This window comes from Rhopalosiphum padi, chromosome 2 (assembly GCF_020882245.1).
Source record: "Rhopalosiphum padi isolate XX-2018 chromosome 2, ASM2088224v1, whole genome shotgun sequence".
In the NCBI taxonomy this organism is placed as follows: domain Eukaryota; kingdom Metazoa; phylum Arthropoda; class Insecta; order Hemiptera; family Aphididae; genus Rhopalosiphum; species Rhopalosiphum padi.
This window is the reverse complement of record NC_083598.1, coordinates 69,855,460-69,879,310: the sequence shown is the minus strand read 5'-3', so window position 1 is coordinate 69,879,310 and position 23,851 is coordinate 69,855,460. Positions and strand designations below refer to the sequence as shown.

The window sequence follows — 23,851 nt, the reverse complement described above, 5'->3', positions numbered from 1 at the left end:
GGCAAACTTTAAGGAACTTGACTATAATGCATAGCGTATATTTATTTTATTGTAGAGAGCGCTCGTTGCTAAAATGTTGTGGAGTTAAATAATTGCTGAAGTCAATTTAAGCTTTAAGCAGAATTGGTTGTTTATTAAAATACAAGTTGCTGTGAACTCCCTTATATGTCCCTATCCTCTTCTCCCGATTATCTGAGACCAGATGTCTTAGGTCCCATGATTTGATCAACGCCCTTATAGTGGTTCTCATATTTGTGAATAATATTTATATGCCATGATTAAAATTTGAGCTGCGCCCTATTCGGTAGATGGGATAGAATATTCCGATATTATAATATATTTTTATAATATTTAACTTTTAATCAATTTCTTAGTAACTAATATAAACACGATCCAATCTTATAAAAATGATATTTTTGTAGCCATAAATTTCGGATTTTTAAACCAGAAATACAATGTGGTAGGCTGGTAGATATACGCCGTGATGTGATTTAGTCATCAATTCTTCGGATAACCAGTTAGTTTTAAAATCGTACAAGAACGTTAACCAGTCTTTGGTTATATAGGTACTTAATCTTAACAATAATTTTTTAACGAAACAATATATTCCAAAGAAATGTTGAAAATTGAGATTCCATTAAATTATTTACAAAATTGAATTGTATTAAATTTATGTTTAAAAAATATATATCTACTCGGTTATCTATTTTCAATTTATTTTTTTTTTATTAGTATAGCTTAGTTGAAAATATGTTCATCTCTGAACTTTTGTCTTATTCCCCCTTATTCACAGTTCTCCTATAATGCTAGCTGCAGCTAGCTAGCTAATGGTAGCTATTGGTGTCGGGAGAACATTTACTTGTACGCTGAGCTCATTAGGGGTCACATCACTCACATCTACTGTTTGGCGGTATATTATCTTCTATTCTTATTGGTTAAGTAGTTAAATGACAAGTTGGATATCAGATCGAGTATTGTATGGTAAAAACTATTAAATGTTGTCTTTCTCTAATACTGTATTGAAACCAAACGATAGACACGAAGGTTTTTATGTTGATGATATTATACTTAGTAAAGTAATGATTAAACTTACCGATAAACCTAATATCATTATTTAACTTATTAACTTAAATAATATGTTAACATAACATATTTTACATATTTTACTCTACCGATAGCTTATTTAGTAGCAATGCACGGAACTAACGAGATGAAACGCGCGGGACTAATTCTGCACACATATGTAGTAGACCAAAGAATAATTACTATAAATCTCGTAAATTAATTAAGATGAATGTATTTATTTATGTAATAAACAAATAAATATTGAATTATTGGCTAATAATTCAAACCTTGATAAATATAGATTAAATCGAAACATTTGAAAGAGTTTCTTTCATCAAAATCCTTCTTAAAAAAATTTTCAAAAAAATTACAATATCTTATATTATTTACTGACACATAACTATAAATAATTATACACTGTAGTGAACCTCTACAAGAACCACAAATAATGTTAACTTAGCACATAATTGATCATTGCAGCAGTCGTGCAAGTGTTCTCTACATAAAAAAGCGTCGCTAATCAAGCTAGACAACGACGACATACATAACTTCTTTGCTCAATAATAAATAAATTATATTTAAATTACTTAAATAAAATAAATATGCTACCATAAATTATAATGAAACCGCTATAATTCATACAATATTTAATCAGAACCAAGTGGTATAACATACGTTAATAAAACAACTTTTTTCAATAACTTGTGTACAATTATGAGTTATGACGCAGCATATTTATTAATAAAAAATTAGTATTAAATGGATATTTGAAAAAGGGTTTTATCGATTCCGCCGTTTTAATATCAATTCCGTCCAATATTTGTCTATATTGACTATATATTGATTCCACTGAACTTTTTTATATATTGATTCTGTTGGTTTTCATTTCACTGAATATTTGTACATTATTTATTTTAACAAAATGTAGAATGCTTACATAAATAATACAATTAATTTGCAGTTCACTCGTAACAATATAATTTTAAATTATTTATGAAAATAAAAAAAATAATAGATTTAAGTATAAAAAACTGGCATCAAATCAGTACTCTAAAAAATAAATCAATAACACAATACTACACTAATTATTATTTATTATTTTTACTGTACTAATTTTGCTTTTTTGGTGTTACCTAACTAAATAAATTTATTAATGCTTGACATGCTATGGATTCTTGGTAATATGATTAGGGGAGGTATAACCAAAAAGGCTAATTTTGTGTCAAAAATATATTAAAGAATAAATATACGTATAAAATAAAATTAGTAAACGATTATTGAAAAAAATACCTATGAGTGACACAGCGAGATTTATCTAAATATTTATTATACAGATTTCCGTAATTTTATTTAAATCTTGAAGACCAATTAGACACTAATTAATTTTTTTATCTAGATAAAATGTAGGTACTATTAGTTTGTAACTAGATAAATGTATCTAAATATCAGTCAACACTGGAAATAAATCGATCAAAGCGGACAACGTTAACGGTAACAGAAGTATTATAGGGTTATAAAATAAATCACCTTAATAATTCAGTTCATGTTGGTCTTCCGTGGGTCGGATCTTCAACCGCTACACTGGTTGAAAGATTTCTTCAGCACTAATTTAGTTGTAAGGATATTATCATGATTTCGTATACATTAAACTGATCCAATAACAGACACTTCTCCCACTTATAAGTTCTAATTAACTTGTATTTTCCTTTGCTTATATATGTTATTGATTTCTGTTTTTCGTTGCATCATATTCATATAATATAATATTATTATTATTCTCGTCGTCGTTATCATACGTAGTAGCCGATCATACTCAAACAACGGCAATTCCTCGGAGAAAGAGTAGTTGCCGACCTAGTAAAATATCAAGCTCTGTCGTCTTTTTGCTACATTTCTACTAACTTTTCTATCGGCATCCAGATTTCTTCAGTCTTATTCGCTTTTCACCGCACTGTTATAATCAATTAAATATTAAATTTTAACAAGCATTCAATATCTGTTACGTAGTCGTAACTATTAACGTCGTCTTAACATCTCTAATACGGTGTATCATTGACAGATAATATTATCAAACGATGGAATACAAGAGGATGATATTAAATGTAACAAAATAATTAAGACATTTAGTTACACCGAGTTAAATTTAACATAATATATTAAAATTAAATGTAAATATACTCTATTTTACATAGCTAATCATCGGGTAGCAATACATATAGATCTAGCAATAAAGTGAAAATGCTTTGGCACTCGTATTTAGAGGGTCAAAAGATTACTATTAGGTATAGTGTAAATTAATCATAGAAAACAGATTCTTCTTATATTCTAAATTAAAATCATTTCATAACTAAAATAATTTAAAAAAATAGAAAAAACAAGTTAAGTTAAATTATTATATGATATTTCTCCCCTCGTGTGATATCATTTTTTTTTTTTTAATATAGTAAATAATTACTTTTTTATTTATTAATTATTATATATCTGTATAACTTTAATAAATAATAATTTAATACTACCTGTATATATAATACTAACTGATAAAACATTGTACATAACACATATCAGTGCCACTTTGTGATATAGTTATTTGTTATTTTACTTTAGAATCAACAAATTAGTAGTGCAATGAGAAGTTAATAATGATTTTTTTAATTATTTTTTATAATAATTTTAGAAATGTAAAAATATAGTTGTATCAATTATTTTAACCTTATTAGTTATTACCTGCATTGTTTTATAATTGCTTAATTTTCAACCTGTGCGTCACGGCTCCCAGGGGCGTCGTCAGTTATTATTAAGGGAGCCACGTCCGTGGTATAAACAAAAAACAAAATTGTAAACATTTTATTTTATTATTATTATAATATTATCATTATTCATATGGGAGCCGTATATTTGATTCCAAAATCAAAAGGAGCCATGGATGCAAAAAAGTTGAAAACCACTGGTTTAATACATAAATACAAACCTACATCTTAATAGAAAGTTCTAATGTTGATTTATCTTGACACAGTGGGCGACTTGCTGTTTTAATTCTTGAATTGTTTGTTAAATATTTAGTTTTTATGATGCGAGTGAGAACTATAACATATGAAAGAATAGTACATTTTTCCAGAGAACAACATTCATTGTTATCTTCGCAAAATTAAAATTAAAAAAAAATATTGAAAAAAAAATTTTGCCTATACAAAACTCCTTCAAAATGAATTGTTTAAAATATAATGAAATACAGTGTGTTTACTATTTTAAATTGAATATTTGAATGTATAGTAAAAATAGTTTCTAAATTTTACTATACAATAAAATTTTTTTTTTTTTGCTTTTGTATACCACCTATTTCTTTTACAAAACTTATATATTTTTATATGATATTATATTAATTTTTCCTTTATAAAACCCTGTAGCTAGTTTGAAATAAGTATTAATATTACTGAAAGGAAATCATCGATTATTGAAAAAACAAAATCCCAAGAAAAACATGTTAAAATGACGTAATTATTTGTCACCGACTGATAATCCTAATATAAAGTTTGTTTGGCATTCAATAATTTAGACATAACAACAATAACAATATTTATGTATTATAATTCTGTAATAAATTAACGAGTTTATAATCTGAATTACCCTTAAAAAAAGACAGTTATGCTCGGAATTTTAGTTTGAAATACTGTTTTAAGTATTACAATACATTTTTTGCATTAATCATGATAAATTATAATTATTTACATCCTACTTATAATATTAAGGAAATAAGAGTTAGTTTTTATTTATAATAGGTGTTTGTACATAACCAGGTTTTTAGTTCTTATATAATATAATTAAAATCAAAAGGTATTAAGAATTTGTAATATACAATTCAAATAAATATTATTAGTGTAATAACTTTTTTTTTGTGACACCAAATGAAATAAAAAATCGTACAAATTGGTGACCGTTCTGCTATATGGCATAAGTCAAGAATATTTCGTCATTGAGTAGAAGACTATAAAGTGTTAAATTTGAATTCAATAATAAATTATTGCCATATAAAAATGGTTCTTAGTGGAAATAATAATCTGTCAACTTATTATCATATCAATATAGGTAGTGCTATTAATTATTATAGTAATTTATTTTACTAAATATAAATGATATAAATATTTGGTGAAAATTTAAAGTATCTGCAGTAGTTGTTCTTTTTTGAGTTAAACCAAAAAAATTAAAACGTTTTGTCTAAAATTTGTATATAGTATTTATTTAGCTTTTGTGTAGCATTCGTTAGGTCTGGTGTTGGATATAACTAAAAAAAAAAAAACAAATTCTTTTGTACTGACTAAATTTAATAACTGGAAAAAAGCACCAGAAGATGATTTTAAAACCATTGTAAAACAAATTATCACAAAACCTGTTTATCAGATTCTGCATATTTTCTTAAAGTACAAAAAAATATTAATGAAGACATATCAGTAAAACTAGACTCCAGTAAAAAGAATCAAATAACGAAAAATTGTGAACTTTTAACTCCAATAATCGAAAGAATTATTTTATGCGGCAGGCAGAATATAATAGCAATTAAGGATCACAGTGATTCCAGTAAATTAATGATCGATCAAACTGATGACGAATATGAAAACAATGAAGTTTATTATTCATAGTAATATTATGGTATCCCTAGAACTGTGAAAAAACAATCAAACCGTATAAATGCTTAAACAGATTCAATAGAAGTATACAATAGAATCGCTATATTTATACCTTATATTGAATCATTTATTGAGCAATTAAAAGCTCAATTTACTAGTCATAAACTCATAAAGCTATTTTATATAATTTAAATTCACTTATAAGTTATAAGTCTTAATACAAATGAAAAAATGTTTTTATCATTAACCGAAACATACATGAACTATCCTTGTTTATCCTGTAAGAGGATCTCAGTGCACTGTTGGTTTTCTCTCTCTAGCCCACGCGCAACATAGACAAAACGCATTTACGCAGTCTGAGTAGAACTCGCTCAATTTTGGTTCTAGAGTAAATATACCTATTATAAAATTAAATTTTGATAATATTTCTGAGTACAAGACGATGAGTTTTAAAAAAAAAATTTTAACTATTGAAAAATTAAAGGTTGTTTAAAAATGTTGTGATTTATAGTTAGGTATTTCTAAACGATATAATTAACATTGTATTGGGAATAATGGAAAAAACTCATCATCTAGTACTCAGAAATATTATCAAGATTTAATTTTATAATAGGCATATTTACTCTAGAACCAAAATTGAACGAGTTCTACTCAGACTGCGTAAATGCGTTTTGTCTATGTTGTACGTGGGCTAGAGAGAGAGAAAAACAGTGCGCTGACATCCTCTTAAAATAGTTTTATTATCGGAGTTTAATTTGTGGCAACAACGACTGAGAAATTTAGAAACAACTAATTATAGAAACGCAATGGAAGCTTTGTCTCTATGTATTCCGGAAATATACCCAAATATATTTAAATTGTTAACAATTTTTGCGACACTACCAGTTTCAACTGCACAGAACGAAAGATTATTTTCATCACTTAAAAAGATAAAGACTTACTTTACTTACGTAATACTATGGTCCAAGTAAGTTGATTTATTTTTAAACTAAGTCTAAGTCACAAATATAAAATTAAATAAATTAATAATTGTTTTATTAATAGCCATGTTATAGCATGTTATCAATCAATCGAAAGGATCGCATTGAAAGTAAACAAGTATTGAATGAATTGACGGTAAATAAAAAAGACGTCTACCTTTAAAATTGTGAAGTTATTAGTTAAAGCTTTGAAATTTAAGTGTTTTTTTTTCTTTTAACATATCTATAAATTATAATAATATATGAGTATTATACAAAATAAATTAAACTTATATGAGAAAATACTCAGTTAATTTAAGTGTTAAATTAGTTTGATTTTGTTCAGTCAAATTGTTTATACTTTATTCACGGAAAAAAATAATTGTTGTAACAATTTAAACAGTTCATATAACCAAAATTGTAGGTTTGCATAGCGACCTACTCATTATCTAAGTTGTTATTACTATTCAACTTTGGTTAAAATTTAACTATAATGAATAGTAGAATTAACCAGTTATTATAGTTAAAATTACTATTTTTTTGCACTCCTCGAAGTGTACTAGCTATTTATTATAATCCAAACTTAACCAAAAGCCTACAAATATATTTTAATTTGTAAGTATAACAACATATTTTCCAATAGAAAAGAAATAGTATAAAATACCAGTAGTATAAGTTCAACAAATTATCAAAATATTTCTAAGAATGTCAAAAATTACAACAAACAGATTTCAATATTGCAAGCATTTTCACCGCTAACTACGAAAATTTACAATTCTAAACAATTACAATCTAGTTTTTCACTGTCTAAATTTTTTATTAATTTCAAAATTCAAAATTCTAGATTTTTACATTCCAGAGTTATAAGGTCCAGATTTAAACCATTCTGGTCTTTATATTCCAGGTCTTTTATGCTCCCTTTTTTATTTTTAAATTGCAGTTGTTTTGTGTTTAATTACATTTTTTATAATGTTTTAAATCAACGTACGTATTTATTTTGAAAACTCAATATTTGTTTTTATATAATATATAATAAAGCGTTTGACACTGCTCAATCAATTTTATTTTGTTATATATGTTTAATTTAATGGGTTGATTTTATCGATATAATTTGGATAAGAAATTTTATTAGGTCCTCCCACATAAAATGTTAGACTTTATACAAGACTTCCAATAATAAAGTTCACTAATTCACTAATCACTATAAATTATTAAAAGTCAAGAATAATAAACATTTTATAATAATAATATGATAATAAATATTATATGTTTCATTTTGACAATATAGTTATATTTTTAAGCTCTAATATTTATCTCTTTCTTTTATAATATGTAAAACGTCTACCTACAAGAATATTTTATATATAAATTATAGCACAAAAAAAAATAATTATTTTTCATTTAAATATCCAATGTTTTAGAATACATAATTTCAAAAAATTATGCCTATGTATTTGGTATATTTTGATGTGTTTTATATCTATAGATAAACCAAAATAGTTGGATAAAATATTTTAGTGAGAAACTGAAAAAACAAAAATACACAATTTGAAAAATAGGTACCTAACATAACATAGAAATATTAAATATGTAGTTGAAACTTTGAAAATATATTAGTTTGTAGTTTGTATTGTAAACTTTACAATAATGTAAATAACATACATTATAATATAAATCGTATTCAATATAAAAAAAAACTCCCCAGTAAAAAAACCCAATAAACAGGTATTTAATAAGTACCTACTCTGGAATCTAGATACAAAAATTCTGAGCTTGCAGTGAAGTATAGCCGTTTAGCTATGTATTTGAAAATTTGAAATTTTATATAGAGAACAAAGAAGATAATTTTGAATTGTATGGCTGCTTCAATAACTACCTATAATACTATTGTTACAGAGTTATAATTATGATCAGGTTTGGTAGTAGTCAATACAATATTCTTACACCTATTCGGAATAATTTTAGAATAATGTTTACCAAAAGTGTTTTGTGATGTATTCAGAATATTTTTTTAGTATTAAATTACATTTTTTATTTTGATATTTATTGTTAGGTATATTGAAAATCATAAATTATCATAATTAATATACTTATATAATATATTGGCTATATTTAAATACTGAAATAAGTACAACGATGTATTGATATATATGGACTATAGTCTCAAATACTTACCTACCTATTGTCCTATTCCCGAAGACAAGTAAGTAACTTTTTTTTATTATATAAAATAAAAAAATATTTTTAAAATATTTGGAATACTTTTTAATGGCATTTTATCAAAGTTTCAATCATATTTAGGTATATAATTAATTCAATTAATTAATATTAAATTCATAGTTATTCTGTATTCGCATGTTTGCGCTAGCGCCAGATCGGGTCGATTGTCCGGGACCATCGGAATGTTTTGGGTCGCTTTTGTGTCGGCACTGTATCGCGTGGCGGACAGCAAAAAGCAAAACAAATAAACTCGGTCAATCAACGGGATTTTAGTTTTCACAATTTTACGCGTCGTAGTGTTCTAGTCATCGCTCCACGTCCTGTCCACGGTGGCTACTACGGACGTTCGTTATCGAAACGACCATACGAAAGATATATAAAAATATCGACTCGTTAATAGACATTATACTGTGTGTCTAGTCAACGTCGAACGTTTCTTCCGCTCCCTATTTTGGTTGTTATTATTTTCCCCGTTTTCGATTTTTACTACGCACTAATAAAACGGTCGGTGGCGGTGAATACAACGCATCAACAGCAGCTGTGCTGTATAATAAGTAACAGTGGTCTACCGTTTGGTGGATGTTTCGGTCTTCTGGATAATAGAGATACGCCCGTCCTTGCACAATGGCCGAGAAAAGAAAAGGCAAACGACGACGAGATGAGGTGAGTTTCTGTCGGGATAACACTAATAACGTTGTCATCGTTGAGGTGGCAAATTATTGTAATCACATAACCCTGATCGTCATACCCGCCTGACTACTGGTAATACTTATGTGCCAATTGGTTTTTTTTCTTGTCAGGAATACAACTTGGATCCTGAGGCCTCGGCTGACAAACCCAGCAAGACTGAGTATTCTGTGGCCGCCTGGTTACGCAAGCACGTTCCACACAAGAAGACAAAATTTGCAGGCCACAATGTCGAGTACTTTACAGGTCTGTGCTGATGAATCGTTTTTCTCTGCCGATGTAGATAATATGATATGTTAGTTTATTTTTTGTTGTTCTTTCAGGTAGCAAAGCTGTCGACAGTTTATTGGAATCAAAATGGGCAACCAGCGAGAAGTTATTCACTACTAGACAGGAGATTGAAACGTTTTTGGACTTGTATGATATCTATTCATGTTACGTTATAAATAGGGTTAGGGACTTCATGCTCTAAAAAACCTTAAAATATGCATGCATTTATTCAGACATTTATTCCCCAAAGAACCACTAAATATACATTAAAAAAAATCATAGTATTGAATAAAATCTTTTTATTTTAATATCAAGGTAAATTTGTAAAATTGTTTATTATTATTTTTCTTTTCTGATTTATTTTTTCTTTGAATAACATTTGCAGTGTACCTATAAGTAACAATTGTAAGTGATCGGTAAGAAAAACAAACACTAGTTTTAAAATATTTATTTTATATAAATAAAAAAATCACTAATATGTATATCAGGTCCAGAAAATCTATTTAAAATTAAGTTTCTCTTTATAAAATTTTAAAACTTACACCGTTATATAAATAATTGTCAAATATACACCTATAAACTTTAAATATACACTCGTATTGCTATGAAACAAATTTATATTTTAGTTAGCTAAGTTTGTAATGATTATTGTAAAGCATGAAAACTCCTAGAAGTCCCTAGCCCTAGTTATAAATGTTATCTTCATAGGTAATATTTTTCTTTCCAGAATGTTAAAGCATCAATTTTATCACCGTGCTAAGAAAGTACCAATATCTGATCAGGAATTGAAAGCTATGAAAAATAAGAAATCCAAAAAATTAAATGATACTGATAAAGATGAGAAGAAGAAAACAGATAAAAAGAAAAAAGATAAAAAAGATGATGAAAGCGAAGAAACTAGTAAAGATGACAAAATTGATGACGATAAACTCAAATCTACTGAAGTAAGATTATGTTTTTGCTATAAGTAATTATTTATAATATATATATTTTAATTTGGGTATATTATATTGTATTTATCTTAGTATATTATAATTTAATTGCTATTCAATACATTATCAGATTTGGTTTGAAAGTATCATATTAATGCCTGGTTGTACAATCAATTAATAAACATTTGATGAGCGAATAGTGAATAAGTACCTGCTAAAGATCCCTTAAACATGGTTTAGTGGCCTATGATTAGCCCATTAAATTTTATTGAACCTATTAACTTAATAAACTTTATGTGGCCTAGCATAAGTAACACAAACTATAAAATGAATACCATTTACCTATCCAAGCTCCTTGAGTTGTGATTAATATAACTAATAACTGAATTGATTTCAACCATACTATTAATTAATTTATTGAAAATTAAAATTGTACAATACTGCCAGCAAATGTTCTACAAACTGACCACCCCTTAATATATCCCGTCATAGGTTACGTAGATGAGATATTTTTGTACCTTACTAGTTACTACTATTTAAGTTATGACTATGCCGTAACTAACACTTGCATAATAAATGTATGTATTTTGGTTATTTAAATTATATATAAACAATAGAGAGAAATTATCTAGCCTAACCATATTTTCCAAAATCAATAAAAGAAAATACAAAAAAACTAGGCTTTTAAATACATCTTAATGGAATTATTTTAGATATTTTAGATATTTCAGAGATATGGCTTGATACCCTTAACCATTTTAGAAATTTTTGTAGTGAATCTATAGACATGTGCAAGGATGTAGTAAAAAGTTCATGTGCTGCATTTGCAACATTTTTTAGATAGATTTATTGGTCTATGGACAGTGCAAGTTAAAGCTGCTTAGACAAATCCAGCAGCAAGCTAGTCAAGCTATAACGTAGTCTACCTTTGTATCACACTATTAATCATTTTGACTACTTTATTTTGTATACTGTATCTGTTAGTATAGTATGCGTTTGCATATGAATGAAACTATAAAGAATTTTTAAAAAATGTATAAAAAAAAAATGATTATGTTATTAAAATAAAATATATTATTCTACTAAATAACTTAATTGTGTATATATAATTTTTTATAATATAAAACTTTGATTTTATTGTTAATTAAAAATTTTGGCACCAACAAAAAAAAAAAATGAAATGATGCCCTTGATTATGCCTGTCAGATATGCATCATTATTTTATTAATTGGAGATTCTAATCTAAGATTAAAATATTTCATAAAATGTATTCCATAGAAGTTATACCTACAATATACTTTTATAACAAGTAAATTATTATGTCCAATCAAATTACTTTATTATATCCTAAAAATGTTGTGTTTGTATTAGCAGATTGAACGGAAAAAAAAAAGTCGGAAAATACGTTTAGAAATGCATATGGAACAATCATTTGTTGATAATTTGGATGCATATGTTTGGATTTATGATCCTATTCCATTTTATTATTGGGTTATTGGAACATTCATTGTATTTGGTGGAATTGGAATTTGTTTATTTCCATTATGGCCACCCCAAGTGAGGTAATTTAATTAATTGTATATACAGTTATTCAAAAATACATATAATAACTAATAACTATTAGTAGACATTATTGTCTACCTACCTTGTTAAATTTATGTTTTTATAAATATTTTTAATTTGTTTATTTTCAGAATGGGTGTGCAGTACTTAAGTATAGCAGCGGCAGGATTTCTGATTTTCATTATTGTTTTGGCCATTCTTAGATTAGTCTTATTCAGTTTACTTTGGATATTGACTACAGGCAAATTACATTTTTGGCTATTCCCAAATTTGACAGAAGATGTAGGGTTCTTTGCTTCATTTTGGCCCATTTATACAGTATGTATACATAATTAATTCTATTCTTTTGGTAAATAAATAAATTAGTTTATATAATATATATTTCTTATATTTTAGTATAGTGTATTCTATAAAAAAAGTGCTAAAAAGGGAAAGAAAAAAAAGGAGAAATTATCAGATGACGAGGATGAAGACGATAAGAAACTGGATGATTGTGATGAAGAAAAAAAGTCTTCAGAATCCGAAATCGACGATAAGGTTCCTGAAACTGAAACATTTGAACATGACAACACTTTATTAGATTCAGAATCTGGGAAATTTGAAAATCCAAAGTAGACAATTTTATACATTTTACAAAATGATAAATTATTTTAGGTCATAGACTGGAATTTAAATAATAATTAAAATTACCTCAACCTTATAAGTATCAACTGTGATAAAAGTTTTATATTTTTAGTATACAAAACATATTCATGTTACATATTTCTTCTCTAATTGGAATACAAGCAATTTAAATAAAAAGAACAAGAAAGTTAACATATTTTTTTTTCATATTATTGTTTGTAGGTTATTTTAAAACATATAATATGTTTGGTCTTTTTGAGATGTTTAATATATTTTGCTACTCTATAAAAACTATTTTAAAGTTTTGTTTCGTATTAAACTATTAAAATTTATCTGTTAGTTGCAAATTTACGTGATATTGTGATTGCTCAACAGAATAAAATTCAACAATATTATTGATTTAATTTAATAAAATTATGTTTTAACTACAACACAATATCACATACTTAATATGTTAACACGATGATCACTAACAACTTAAGACAACTTATTACTATTGAGTTTTTTGTACACACTCATACTTAAGCTGTCATACTAGTATCTTCTAATACGGCTAATGTTATAAAAATAATTAGTCATAATTTTTGATAAAATCTGATATAAGACCTTAGTATGATTGTATACACTTTTTAATCAATATTTTAGTTTACTAACCTTGAAAAATATTTATTTTCAATGCATATGTAAAAGAAAATTTTTTAAAAATACTAATATTTTTATAAAAATCAAATTATTATTAAAAAATTATTTTCAAATTTCTAAATAGATGTTCTGAAGATTCCTCTTCAACTGATACAGAAACAAGTAGCCAGCAGTCGCACAGTGCTAATGATTTTGTCATGGTGGAAAAACAAGATGCCCAAGACACATAATAATAAGTAATTATCTATAAAGTTTGTACTTCATTATGTTAACATTTTAAATTAATTCGTTGTTGTTGTTTTTTTTTTATTATTATTATTTTCCAGATACAATTAACAAATCCTTTTATTTATGTTTTCCAATAGCTTTTGCTGTGGTATGATTTAAAATTAATATAATAATTTATTATTGTTTTACTGTTATCCTATTATAACTTATATTCAATAAACTACATTATTATTATTTTTTATACTTTTTGTTATTTACACTAGTGGTTAATTAAAAAAAAAAAATTCTATCCTCAATTGTAGCAAATCATTTTTATTTTGTAATTTAAAGTCAAATATTAATTATAATTACAAAGATAAAAACAATTATTTTATTTTCAAATTTAACAGTATTTTACTCTCAATTGATTTGATAAATTGATAACCTATTACTGATAATTTAAAAATGTTTAAATTTAAATGTTACATTTAAAATAATAAAATATCACATGTATATTGTATAACTTAACGAAATACTTGCTGTGTAGTTTTAATATTGTGTCTGATTCATACAGAGTGTAAAATACATAAGTAACATTAATTCTTACACATAACTTGCAATACAATTTATATTTATATAAATCTGAATTGTTGAGTAAATATTATAGAGATAATAGCAAACGTGAACGTTAAAACAGGTAGACAGTTGACTACTCTGTGAACATTGTTTTTAATGTATATATAGATATTTCTTGTAAATATAATATACAATATTAAAGTTAAAACATAATATATGCTTAATTTATTAATTATTAAATTTTGATAAAATATATAAATTATAGCTGTTATATAATATTTTGTTATAACCATAGTAGATATGAGAATGGGATGTAAATGTTAATTTTTTGAATCAATGAACTGCAAAAACAAGTTTTTTATTTAATACGTGACACTTATGGCGTTTATGCAATACAGATGCATACATATTATAAAGACCTAAAAAGTAAGTATTAAATATTATTTTGAACGCGTTTGAGGAAATGTTTACCTGAACGTCTTAAACACATTAATTATTCAATGGATCATACATTTATACTTGAGTTTTTCACACATTCGTGTGATAAGTGATTATATTATGCTAATGAACCACCTATCTGGCCTAGTACCTATCCCGATTAAAAAATATATAAATTGCCCAACGGCATAATGCATACTCTGAATTTCTGATGAATCGTCCACAAAGTGACTACCAAGTTACTATCAAAAATAAGGTGTAGCGCTCCAAGCTAATATAATAAATACTAGAAATATAATATTATACTTAAATACATATATATATATATATATATACGAATTACGAATACATAAAAAGGCGGTAAACTATAAAGTATCAGCTTATCAGTTGTATATTATCTTTAATTAATAATCATTACCTACATCCTATAATTGCTTACAATCTACATAAGTTACTAAATTTAAAGTTTTTAAATATCAAATACTAAGTAGTTAGCAAAGTTAGCATTGTTGCTTGTTAGCAAAGTTTAATTGGTACAAAATATGTTTAATGTACAATGATGTCTATATTTCAAGAAATCTAAATATTGGTAAAATTATTTGTTATTGATACTTTCCCTCATAAAATGTTATTTATTCTGTGGTAATAGACCTGTTGTGTGAGTGTGTTGGAATATGTCTATATTTTTTTCCATAATTATTCTATAAGTAGGTATTCACTATTCATTGAAAATACAATTCTTTATATAATTATTATAGTTTCTATAAATATCTGGTATTATCTTTTTAATATTTGCATTCCCTTTGAAAACTTCATGTTATAGATGAAGATGATATCTACAACTTTACTGTTAACTGCTACGTAACTTATGTGTCAAATAATCTATGAATACTTCAGTAAGTATAATATTTTTATTTTAAGTAGTTACTTAGCATATTTATATTTGTTTTATCATAAACAGCATCTATTTATTGACACTGTAAGTATAACTACTTAATTGAAATATTATGAGCATTTCAATTTTTTTTCCAGAAATGGAAACAGATCATGGAAAACTTAAATGTATTGATAAAAATTCCAAAATGAAGTGTCCATCACCACATACAAAGAAGAATGTGAATGCCCGGAAGATAACTTATTGCAAACGACCAGGATTGATTTATAAGAATCTTATAAAAAATCAAAATGCAATACAAACTAGTCAATATTTTGAATTGACATGTGGTGATCATCAATGGATCCCACCTAGATCTCCATATGCTCTTATACAGGAAGACTTGTTTCACAATCCTTGGCAACTGTTGATTGCTACTATATTTTTAACAAAAGTAACGGGTAAATAATTATTAGATCGTTGAATTTAAAAAAATTACATAATAATATAATATGTGATACATATTATATTAAATTAAAAGATTTGTCTTAGTAGGATTACATTCTTAAGCTTTTGAATTTAGGCTCATTAATCATTTTATGAATTTATTATTTATGACTCTTTAAGTTGTTTTTATTCAAAATCCACTTTAAATTTTAACAAAACTCAGCATAGTCAACTGGATTTACTAGTGTTTCTATATTTTATTTATTTTATCTTGCAACTTTATATTGTCCTTAATAGTGTTAGGTACCTATTTATTTATTTATTAATTAATTAATAGATTCATATAATTCATGTAATTTACTTTTTTTATTGATCCATTTTTACTGCTCTTTTCTTTATACATTTATACAATATTTTAATTTGTTATCACTTTTCATAAGTATTGTGAATGCAATACTTAATTTAGTTGGATGATGCCGTAACAGGTGATGGAAGCATATGCAATTAATCCCATATCTTAGCATTTACTGGTACCTGTACCTTCTATCTCAGATTTTATTTTTATGCAATACCATTTGAAACTGATATCATTGCCACTGCATCTTTGGATATTGCACATAAACTTTATGATTTTTGTTTATTAACATGTCTCTTTCAAATTAAAATAAATAAATATAAAACTTGTATATTTTTTATTTAAATTTTTCAGCTAAACTCGCAATTCCAAAAATTCATGAATTTTTACTGAAATGGCCCACGCCAGAAGATGTGATTAAAGCAAATCCCCAAGATTAACTTTTTTCGGTGAAAAATTTAGGACTAGAAAATACTCGTGTTAAAACAATAAAACAATTTACAGGTTAATATTATAATATTATCATAAATGAAAATATCTATTTTGTTAGCATCATCAAACATATATAATATTTTATCTATAGCGGATTTCTTGTCAAAAAATTGGAAGTATCCAATAGAGTTGTATGGAATTGGCAAGTACGGTAATGATTCTTATAGACTCTTTTGTGTGAATGAATGGCGAATAGTACAACCAGATGATATACTGTTATCAAAATATAAAGACTGGCTAACTTTAAATGAAAAACAACTTGGAATTTAAGATTCTTATTATTTTACAGTTTAATTTTACTACTCTTACAGTCTATATTGAAATATAAATATTTTGTTAGTCACCAAATACTTCTTATACATATAGTTATTATATTTTATACATATTTTGTACTATATTTTGATTTTATTTATATATTGTAAATTTGATCTCTTCATAATTTGGTACTATGTCAATATTTATTTTAATCTTTATAAAAGAATTGATGTGGGTGTGTGGGTCATTGTTTCTTACATATTATGTAGTCTTACAATTACAAGACATAATATTGCTCTTTACATCAAAAAAAATTATATGTTGTGAGTTGTTAGTTTATGTTATAAAGAATAAAAATATGATTGTGATAAAAAATTTGAAATGTAATTTTTTTACTTTTTTCAATGTATGTTGTAAAACATTTTAAATTTATAGTATTAATGCTTGAAAATTTAATACAAAGTTTCTCATAATATATTAATTAATATATTGATCAAAAATACAATGACACAATTATTTTACAATAATATTTTTTACTACAAGAACATAAATAGAGTAGATAGGTAGATATAATAAGTATTATCTATCAATTACAATTTAACATATTGTATAAATGACTTGTGGTAAACCAGATTGCGTTATTGTTATTTATGATGAGCAAATGTAAACTTCCTTAAAATGTTGCAAATTTTCTTAAGAACACTTTGCTACCGTATAACATGTTAATTCTTATAAAAGTTTTATGTAGTAGTAGAAGTAATTTATATTTATTTATTTATATTTTATATTTTATATGATTCATGAACTTATGACTCATGTAATTTACTTTAATTGTCAATAAATAATAATAAACAAATAGTTCTACAACAAAATATTACATAAAAATTGTTTTACTTTACTACAATAATAAGTATAACTTTAATTAAACTAGCAATACTAGCATGATGGTGAATTTGAATACAAATATTTTAGAACCTCCTCGGCTCCTCTAATAGGTGTCCTCCGGGTAATGCTAAATGGTTTTAAGGAAATTTACGTACCTAAATAGTAAATGTAATAATACGGTAGGTACCTAGCAAAATATTTACTATTTAATTATTTTAGAGGAGTTTACATATTGTAACCGTTACGATATAATATTATATGGTATAATGAATAGGAAAGCCAAAAAGACAAAATTCCTCATTAAAATTGCCTATTTAAAATGCCTCGAGAAGTCGAGAATTGTAGAATTATCTCCAAAATATTTTATTTCCGAACAGACCGTAATTACAATATTGTTCGACGTAACTTGATAATATTAATTGATGTAAGTTTATACTATATAATATACTGCATAGTAATCTTAAATGATTATCAACCGTTGTTTGTTACAATAAAAGACAATATGATAATTATTATCTTATTACTACGGTTTAAGATATACTTTTAGTATATCTAATATATCTTAAACCGTGACGTAAATAAATACACCAGTTTTAAATGTTTGTTTATTTATTTATTGAATACTAGCTTACCCGTCTCGGCTCCGCCCCAGATTTTAATAACATTAATAACTATAATTATTTATTAACTTTAATGGACTAAATGTATGCCTAAAACCTTCTCTGTGATGTCCTCTATTAATATAGATTAATTAAATAACTATATAATTCCATACCAACATTTTAGTACATATAAGCGAAACATTATACAGTGCCGGCCCAAGATATTTTGGCGCCTTTAAAAATATAGCTTAAATATATAACAATTTATTGTTATAGAGAAATGTAATTATTACACACTGTTATTTAAAATTTTTTTTTACTAAAACATCATAAGTTTTTACAATTTTTTGAGCACCTACAAATGCGTTTACGGCGCCCGGTTCGCCCGTGCATTGGACCGCCACATACCAGTCCACCACTGACATTATATACCTTAGTTAAAGAACTTCGAGATAAGAAGTGGAAGAATATTAAGGATAGTTATAAAAAAAGTATAAGTGAAGAAAAAAATTTAAGAAGTGGATCTGCGGCACAGAAAAAAAAACCATATGCTTTTATTGCGGCATTATCGTTTTTATCAAATAGTTCAAATAAAAGAAAGTACGTATCTAAACATTATTAATCATTATCTTATTTGTATTAGTCTTATAATGAGTTATAACATATTATAATATAATATCAACCTGTTCTCAAAATACTATTTGTAAATTGATTGATATCATATTATATTTATTTAAGAATATATTTTTTATAGGTAAAATTTTATTTTATTTATAGGACAACTAGTAGTATGCAGGAAGACGAAATTGACGTATGCAACGATGATTCTTTTGCTAATAATAGCTGTGTTGACGATAATGCTACAGAATGTGAGCCATCTACTTCGTCAACTGTTAAACAACTATCAAACCATTCTAACCAAAACAAGAAAAAAAAATCTAATGATTCTTTTCAACAAGAACTGCTTCAGTTTTTACATAGAACAGAAAATGTAGATCCAGATAAAATAATGCTGAATTATTTTTTACCATACGTGAAAAATTTAAAAAATGTACAGAAATTAGATTTTCAGTTGTATGTATTACAGTATTTTAAAAATCTCGAGGTAAATAGTAATATTCAGGCTGCATCTCAAACTACTCAAGCTAATCCTATAACAACAAATTCATATAATTCTCTTGCTCAATATTATAATTCTCCTGCAGTTACAAAATCTTTTTATCCTTCACAAATCGCTCCTACTGATCCTAATACATCACAGTTCACTTTTTCACAACAAAATTACGATAATTTAAATTACCAACATAGTCAAAATTATTCTCCAAACAATCAAAAATGAATTATGTTTTTAGTATAGTTTTAAATATAGAATAAGGTCAAGATGTTTTTTTTTCACTTAAATTTTTACTTAATAGTTAACAGTATCTATTATCATAATATTATTATAATGTTATAATGTTATTTTTATTTTTATTAATTTAATTAATATTTATACATAATAAATAAATATAATAATATTTTGTATCTAATTTATAAAAGTAACTTACCTGAGTGTTATGGTTAATCTTTCCTCTGCACTCAAAGGATTCCGCCAATGTGTAGATCTTTTTGATATGTGGCCACGCACTTTTTGTAGTAACTCATCAAATGTTTTAATTGACATTCGGTAATAATTAAAAAACTTTTCAGGATATAATCTTATGTTATTATAAAACTTAATAAATCGTCCACTTGTTTCCCTATCATCATTTATTGGGTGAACCCAGTGTTTTCTACTTGCCCTTTACACAGGATCGTTTAACACACCTAATGCTTCTGCCACACACAAAACCTGAACTAGCCGATCGTGGTTTAATTCCATTTTATACGGATAGCTAATATTTTCTACTGACCATCAGGTTTTAAAATAAAATAATTTTTCAATCACCCTGCAATATTTTGGTATAACCGCGCGCGGTTCAACCGCGTATATGTGTACGATAGCCTGGCGGTTTATCCGCTCGCGGTACAACCGCTGCGGCTCAACCGCTATGTGTGGCCCGGCCCTATGAACTCGTCTCTTCGAGTGGTTATTGTTAACTAAACAGAGACTTCTCAGAACAATTATTCATATCTACTCGCCTTTAAAACACACACAAAAGAAAAAAGGTCAGGTTACTGGTAGCTGGAAACCCGCGGACCGCAATTAATATATATAGGTATACAATTTATACGTTTATTTCAATTAATAATAACTAATTATTTATTAACTTTATCGGACTAAATTTATGCCTATATCCTTCTCTGTGATGTCCTCTTTAAAAAAACTGCACGACGATTGAATAAGTAGTTTCGGAGTTTATCCTGAACATACAAACAAACGCTATCATTTTATATATTAGTATAGATAATGCACGTGTTTTGTCATCCCATTTTTAAAAGAAATATGATTAACGTTTTTACATTAGTTTACTAAAATATTATCAAAATCTGAAAGGCAGAATTTTCATATAAAAAAAATAATTGTTCAGGTCTCTTTTTATTATATTATTCAATAGCTAATTAAGTGTAATAATTTACATTTGTAGTTTAGATACATTCATTTATTTACTTAATGTTTCATATGAAGCTCGATTTCTTTTGAAAGTCTTGTGGGGCAAAATCGTATAGTTATACACCATACGGTTTTACCACATTTATATTTTGACTATTGATATGGTTCAATTTAACCAAGCATTTTAATAGTATTGAATTGTGTTGATAACTTGTTAGCATTTTGAACGATTAAAAATATTTTTTAGGTAAATTTTTAATTAAAAAAAATTGGTACTTAAAAGGTACTTACACAAAATTATTGTAACCGATGAATTAAAATACGAAACAAAAATGGCAGCAGACGACGGGGAACATGGTAGACGAAATTCATAATATGGCGGTAATCGGCGATGGGCTTGAAGGTCTTGTAGAGGCGGCATGCGCTTCGGGTGACAACACCATCCAGGAGGGCGCAGCTGACGGCGACAAGAACCCGCACGGCAAAAAAAATTACTAAAATATTATAGTTAAGCAAATTATAGTAAATTTAACTATTTAATAGGTAACATAACTAAAATGATTTACTATTATTAGGTATAACTATATAAATATAGTTGCTTGTTATGATAATGATGTTTACTATATACGGTTTTAGCAACTATAAAATACAGTCAATCCAACTACTTTTATAGTACAAATAACTGTTTTGTTTTTTCCGTGCGAAAAAGCCGGAATAATCGACAAAAGAAAAACGCGTTTCCTGCTGTCGGTGGCGTTTGACCAAGCCGAATGAGATCGGGCCCCTAGGCCGGTACTGCATATAACAGGACGACGGCGACGACGAAGGACAAGGGGAGGGATACGAGAAGGTTGGTAAGTCACCTATGTACATTTCACCAGAGATCACTTGCCGGCGCAAACGGGTTCGCGGTCAACCCTCTGACGGTGACGCGGGTGCTCGGACGCTCAGGTCGCGTGAGGCAGTAAACTGACGCTCCCGCGGCTGAGTCGGTTGGGCTTCGCATGCGGTTACGGTAGACGCGTCGCGAGCCCAAACAAACGCGTCCGCGACACTCGTCTGTCCGCAAGACCGATCGGAAGAATTGTGCGCAGATGGCCAGTGACCTTTTAATACCGAATTCGCGTTTATTATTGTGTCGTCGTCCTGTCAGATGCTTTTTTATGTATATTATTATTGTTTACGTACAAATATATTAAATAACTGTTATATACCATATATATATAAATTGTTTTTATTTAAATATTGTTTTATTCCCTAATTTTCAAGTCGTGCTTTGAATAGCTACTGTATTTACAATTTCTAAGAAATTTGATCTGAAATTTTAATCTTCGCCTGAAATGACTGTTTATATCATCCTGTAATACTATAAACTTCAACTGAAGTCGATCACTATTGATTTTGAAGTATAAAATAAACTACCTATATATATTTAAGAAATATTGATTTACTTTTGTGTTTTTATCCTATACTATTGAGTTATAAAAGCGCAAAACCGTGACCGCAACTAGTAAACACCGTCTTCGGAAACTCCAGCTAAAATATTAAAGTAGGTAGTGACTATAATGTGAGTAACTGGCGTTATGGCGTACAACGAAGGTGCGATCGTTCAAGTACAATAAATTAATCAATAGAATTTAGCCAAGACGCATAAGTATAAGTCGCCAGCAGACATTTTTTTAAATTTAAATAGTTGACCTATCCTATCAGACGCTTGAGATACTTACGTCCAAAACGGTGTTAAACAATTGAGAACGATTTACTATTTTAGTAACGCGATTGAGTACGATTGTCGGCAAATCAAAGAAATAATAATTTATACGTTTTATTTAAACGATTGAGAAAGATTTTTTGAGCGACGTTGTCGTTTATCTAAATTTTTAGCGAGCATCTTCGTACGTGTGTAGTGATTTCTGTTTTGAAGGAAACTCAATCACAATTCACAAACCATGACAATAATGAAATCAATCGAAAAAAATATTATCAAAACCCATGTCCAGTAAATACTATGATCGTATTATTTCTTCATTTAATTCTTATTACTAAAGGCTATTACTAAGAGTTTAAACAAACTAAAGATATCATGACTTCATGCGGTACCTATCTAAAATCAACTGTAAATAAGTAGGTATGTACCTATTTGGGAAAACAATTTAAATTGTATTTTAAAGTTTAAACTGACAAATAGTTGATATGTAAAAAAATCTATATCAAATGTTAATAATATATCATATTAAAATTTAATATCAGATAAATTATTCTGTAATTTTAATCAATGCGGCAATGTTGTATAAAAGTTAGCAGGTAAAAAAAAACGTTCTCAATCGAGTTCTACCCCGTCCAAAAATACGGCTACACAGTAACGTTTCTTCTCTGATGATAAGGATATAGTTCCAACACGTCGAGTATATAGCGAAGATATCATTTTCAGTAAGCGTGGTTACGTTTGCTCCGACGACTTCAACACATCCAAAATTGTTTATTACGATTTACGGTTTGTTGGAAAGGTCCCATCATTTGTTGTTTTATTTTATACGAATTTTTAAAAATGTTAATAACTTTTCTAAAAGTTAATATTTAATAAGTATATTTTATTTATATAC

The 23,851-nt window shown here is 26.9% G+C and overlaps 3 protein-coding genes across 5 annotated transcripts; all 3 read left to right on the top strand.

Annotated features, from left to right (window-relative positions):
- The first annotated feature begins 9,102 nt into the window (after positions 1-9,102).
- LOC132920621 (translocation protein SEC62) lies at positions 9,103-14,053 on the top strand. 3 transcript variants are annotated; one of them, XM_060983127.1, is made up of 9 exons: positions 9,103-9,529; positions 9,667-9,799; positions 9,877-9,970; positions 10,551-10,767; positions 12,127-12,317; positions 12,450-12,636; positions 12,715-12,929; positions 13,709-13,820; positions 13,911-14,053. In XM_060983127.1, the coding sequence occupies exons 1-8, from the start codon at positions 9,491-9,493 to the stop codon at positions 13,812-13,814; spliced, it is 1,182 nt and encodes a 393-aa protein (XP_060839110.1). In that variant the 5' UTR covers positions 9,103-9,490; the 3' UTR covers positions 13,815-13,820; positions 13,911-14,053. The 3 variants fall into 3 exon arrangements, with proteins under 3 accessions (XP_060839110.1, XP_060839109.1, XP_060839111.1); XM_060983126.1 differs by having other exon boundaries at positions 13,709-14,053; XM_060983128.1 differs by having other exon boundaries at positions 9,104-9,529; positions 12,130-12,317; positions 13,709-14,053.
- Positions 14,054-15,541: 1,488 nt separating this feature from the next.
- LOC132920622 (methyl-CpG-binding domain protein 4-like) lies at positions 15,542-17,603 on the top strand. Its single transcript, XM_060983129.1, is given in 4 exon segments — positions 15,542-15,701; positions 15,838-16,140; positions 16,836-16,985; positions 17,065-17,603. Coding segments are annotated over 4 exon segments (660 nt in total). The 5' UTR covers positions 15,542-15,673; the 3' UTR covers positions 17,244-17,603.
- Positions 17,604-18,718: 1,115 nt separating this feature from the next.
- LOC132922248 (uncharacterized) lies at positions 18,719-20,084 on the top strand. The gene has a single exon (XM_060985661.1). The coding sequence runs from the start codon at positions 19,506-19,508 to the stop codon at positions 20,052-20,054; it is 549 nt and encodes a 182-aa protein (XP_060841644.1). The 5' UTR covers positions 18,719-19,505; the 3' UTR covers positions 20,055-20,084.
- The last annotated feature ends 3,767 nt before the right edge of the window (positions 20,085-23,851 follow it).

Coding starts and splice junctions, on each gene's coding strand:
- LOC132922248 (XM_060985661.1), top strand. CDS start 19,506: ATGCAGGAAGACGAAATTGACGTATGCAACGATGATTCTTTTGCTAAT.
- LOC132920621 (XM_060983127.1), top strand. CDS start 9,491: ATGGCCGAGAAAAGAAAAGGCAAACGACGACGAGATGAG. Junction 9,800..9,876: donor CAATGTCGAGTACTTTACAG/GTCTGTGCTGAT, acceptor TTGTTCTTTCAG/GTAGCAAAGCTGTCGACAGT. Junction 9,971..10,550: donor ATTGAAACGTTTTTGGACTT/GTATGATATCTA, acceptor TTTTCTTTCCAG/AATGTTAAAGCATCAATTTT.